This window comes from Cottoperca gobio, chromosome 16, assembly GCF_900634415.1.
Source record: "Cottoperca gobio chromosome 16, fCotGob3.1, whole genome shotgun sequence".
Taxonomy (NCBI): Eukaryota; Metazoa; Chordata; class Actinopteri; order Perciformes; family Bovichtidae; genus Cottoperca; species Cottoperca gobio.
The window spans coordinates 26,165,526-26,168,453 of NC_041370.1; the positions used below are offsets into that span (position 1 = coordinate 26,165,526).

At 43.6% G+C, this 2,928-nt stretch overlaps 1 protein-coding gene across 3 annotated transcripts in view; it reads right to left on the bottom strand.

The window, feature by feature from the left end:
• Positions 1 to 212: 212 nt before the first annotated feature.
• taf2 (TAF2 RNA polymerase II, TATA box binding protein (TBP)-associated factor) overlaps positions 213 to 2,928 on the bottom strand; it is a 30,206-nt gene continuing 27,490 nt past the window's right edge. For 2 of the 3 annotated variants that reach the window (XM_029451370.1, XM_029451369.1), the window contains 4 exons: positions 2,757 to 2,928; positions 2,102 to 2,266; positions 1,810 to 1,912; positions 213 to 1,706 (listed from right to left, as the gene is read on the bottom strand). The exon at positions 2,757 to 2,928 is cut by the window's right edge and continues 58 nt beyond it. In XM_029451370.1, coding sequence (XP_029307230.1) covers positions 1,408 to 1,706; positions 1,810 to 1,912; positions 2,102 to 2,266; positions 2,757 to 2,928 — 739 coding nt within the window. In that variant the 3' untranslated portion in view covers positions 213 to 1,407. Of the gene's footprint in view, positions 1,707 to 1,809; positions 1,913 to 2,039; positions 2,267 to 2,756 lie in introns of all 3 variants that reach the window. The other variant, XR_003833703.1, reaches the window with a different exon arrangement.

Sequence of the window (2,928 nt, forward strand, 5' to 3'; positions counted from 1 at the left end):
GATGCAGAAAGTATAATCAAGATGGTGCCAGGGCCCACCAGCATCGCAGTGGTTTATAACTACTTTAGAATGGTTGAACACGAGCCGGGTCAAATTGCCCCAAAGACCCTGGGTGTGACTAAAGAACACCCTACCACTTTCTTTTTTTAAAGCAAAAAAAAGAAGAAGATTTGTTACGATTTGCTTTCAGTAGAAACATTTAAGAAAAGAGATTATTTCACTCAATTTATTAAAAAAAAAATTAAATCAACAAGTCTTGAACGAAAACGAAAATGAAAGATTCTACTTTAATTTTTAAAGAAGAAAACATTTGAGCCACGCTCCTAAATTAAGCATCATTCATTTCCAACAAAGCTTGTGAATTCTACTTTAAATGTTATCTCTACATGTCTGTCATGACTTCTTTGCATCTCCTACACTTGTGAAAGCAATACTGTGTCATAGCTTTCAGGAGATTATTGTGTTTAACAAGAGGAAGCAAGTATTTTAAACACCTGGTCAACACTTTGTAATCCCAAGAAGGTTTCACAACATCAACACACTGGAGACGAGGGTCCCCGGAGAATTCACGCACAAGTAATCATTTATGCCGACAGGGACTATTTAACCAATGTCAAGAATCTTTGCATGAACGTTTATTGTTTTATTCAGGCAAGTCGGCAAGAATGTTTTTTCCTTAACCTTTTGAATTACAATTTGGATCCCCTTCTGGTCATCTAAATGGGGAATATTGAATTCTGCACGTTGTGTTCATTGTTTTAAACTAATCAAAGCTAAGAGACCGTGCCAGAGTAAACACAGCCATACATGGACTCAATGTAGTTAAAACAATCATGAAGACAAAAGTGTTTCATTGTCAACAATGACATATCTTAAAAAACATACTAATATTACTTGAGTTTCACTTGTACAGTAAAAAATGTACAGAAGATTCCTGTTTCATTTCCAGGGCAAACAGGAGAATGTTGTTAGTAAGTCCAGAAGAAGCCGCAGCACCAACATGTTGAACTGAAGGGAACTGAGCTGTGGGGTGAGGCACACCAGAGTGTCTCTGTGGGGGGGGGGTGTATGTGGTTGCAACTCCTCAAACTCCTGAAAGCTGTCTGTATGTGTGTGTGTGTGTGTGTGTGTGTGTGTGTGTGTGTGTGTGTGTGTGTCTGTGTGTGTGTGTGTGTGTGTGTGTGTGTGTGGCTGCTGTCTCTGCATCAGTGGCGTTTAACTGAGCATTACATTTTATTACACGTTGTCCAAATGAGTCTTCCTCTATGATAATACCACGAGTACTGAATATTTAGATAAACTAAACATGTTTTGCTTTCCATTCTGTGTCTCCGTGCTCAGATGGCTGTAACCTGTTAACCACGACTGAACCAATAGCAGTTGGAAAGCGAACTGGCCTCCAGATGTTCAGTCCGACAAAGAGGGCGAGCGCAGCGACCTGCCGCTGGCCGGGCTGTTACTGTAGGCATGGGAGTTGTCCTTCTCTCTGTCCTTCTCCTTGTCCTTGCTTTCATGTTTGTGCTTATGCTTGTGTTTATGTTTGTGCTTCTTCTTCTTCTTCTTGTGCTCGTGATGGTGGTGGTGATGGTGGTGGCCATGTTCCCCGCCGTGTTTGGAGGACGAGGAGGTGGTCTCTTTGGAGAAGGTCGGGACGGGCGTGGCAGGCATAGAGAGCATGGACTGCTCCACGGACGGTGGCTCTTTACCTAAAAACAGAAAGAGGACAGGTGTGTGTAGGTGTGTGTGTGTGTGTGTGTGTAACCAGGCTATGGCTAACATATTTATTTTTGGTAATGTGGGTGTGCTCACCTGGTGTCGACGGTCTCTCCAACAGGTTGAGATGATGGTGAATGAAGGCCTGACTATCATGAACCGTCTCCATATCAATATCTTCTTCTTCCATTGTGTTGAACTACAACACACAGAACTACATGTGAACACCAATAACAGAACATCGTCCGAGTCTTTGGCGCAGCAGAGACGTTATTGTCACAGAACATTGCAGGTTTCAGCAAAACCGAAGTTGATTAATGAATAACCTGAAACAGAAGAGAGAGGAGAGTGCAGAAAATCAAAAGGTCATGCCAGAGCGGTCTGTTACCCTGATCTTGTAGCGCCCTCCTCTCCCCTCATCCTCCTGTTGCTGCAGTATCTGTCCTGGCTCTGGAGGAGAGCCCAGTGGGGTTTCAGCCTTCCTTTTCAGGCCCTGGGGGGGCTGGCCCACCCCACACACCCCTAATGAAATGGGATCAGGCTCTTCATCCACCTGGACACACAAACAAACTTTAATATGTAGTAGTGTGGCTTACTTATTGTTCTTTATAGAAATGTACCTTTAATAATAAGATGAGTTTGCAACACAAATTAATGTTTTTTGAGCAGAATTCTGATGTAAGGATTCTGCTGATAATACAGCTGCCAGAGATGTTTTATAGCCAGAAGTGCTCTTAACACTGAGGATTCTGGGTGCAATGGTGATGCAATGGGAACGATGTACAGCCAAATACTGTTGGCAGCACTTTAGTAGCCATAATTACATAGATTCAACCTAAAATAACTGTTTTTTATGAGGTTCTATGTGTGTGCCATCTGAAATGTTTTATGCTGCTTTAGTAAATCAAAGACACTCGAGTGGAGGGAAATAAAGACCACCAACGCAGCTTGCTGATAACATCACCATTAGCAAAGAGACCAATGAAAGTCAAGTTGCTGCGTGATGTCGTATGTCTTGCCTGAAATGACCCCACACCACTTACTGCTGCGTAGCTCATGCCGACACCATGGATGCCTATACTGACAGCTGTGTCCATCACAGTGCCGACCCCCAGCTCAGGCTTGATGGTGGGGTTTAGGACAGCCTTCTTCTCCTTCAGGTTGAGCACGAGGCCCAGCTCAGGCAGGGGCAGGCAGGAGGGCCGAGTCAAACCA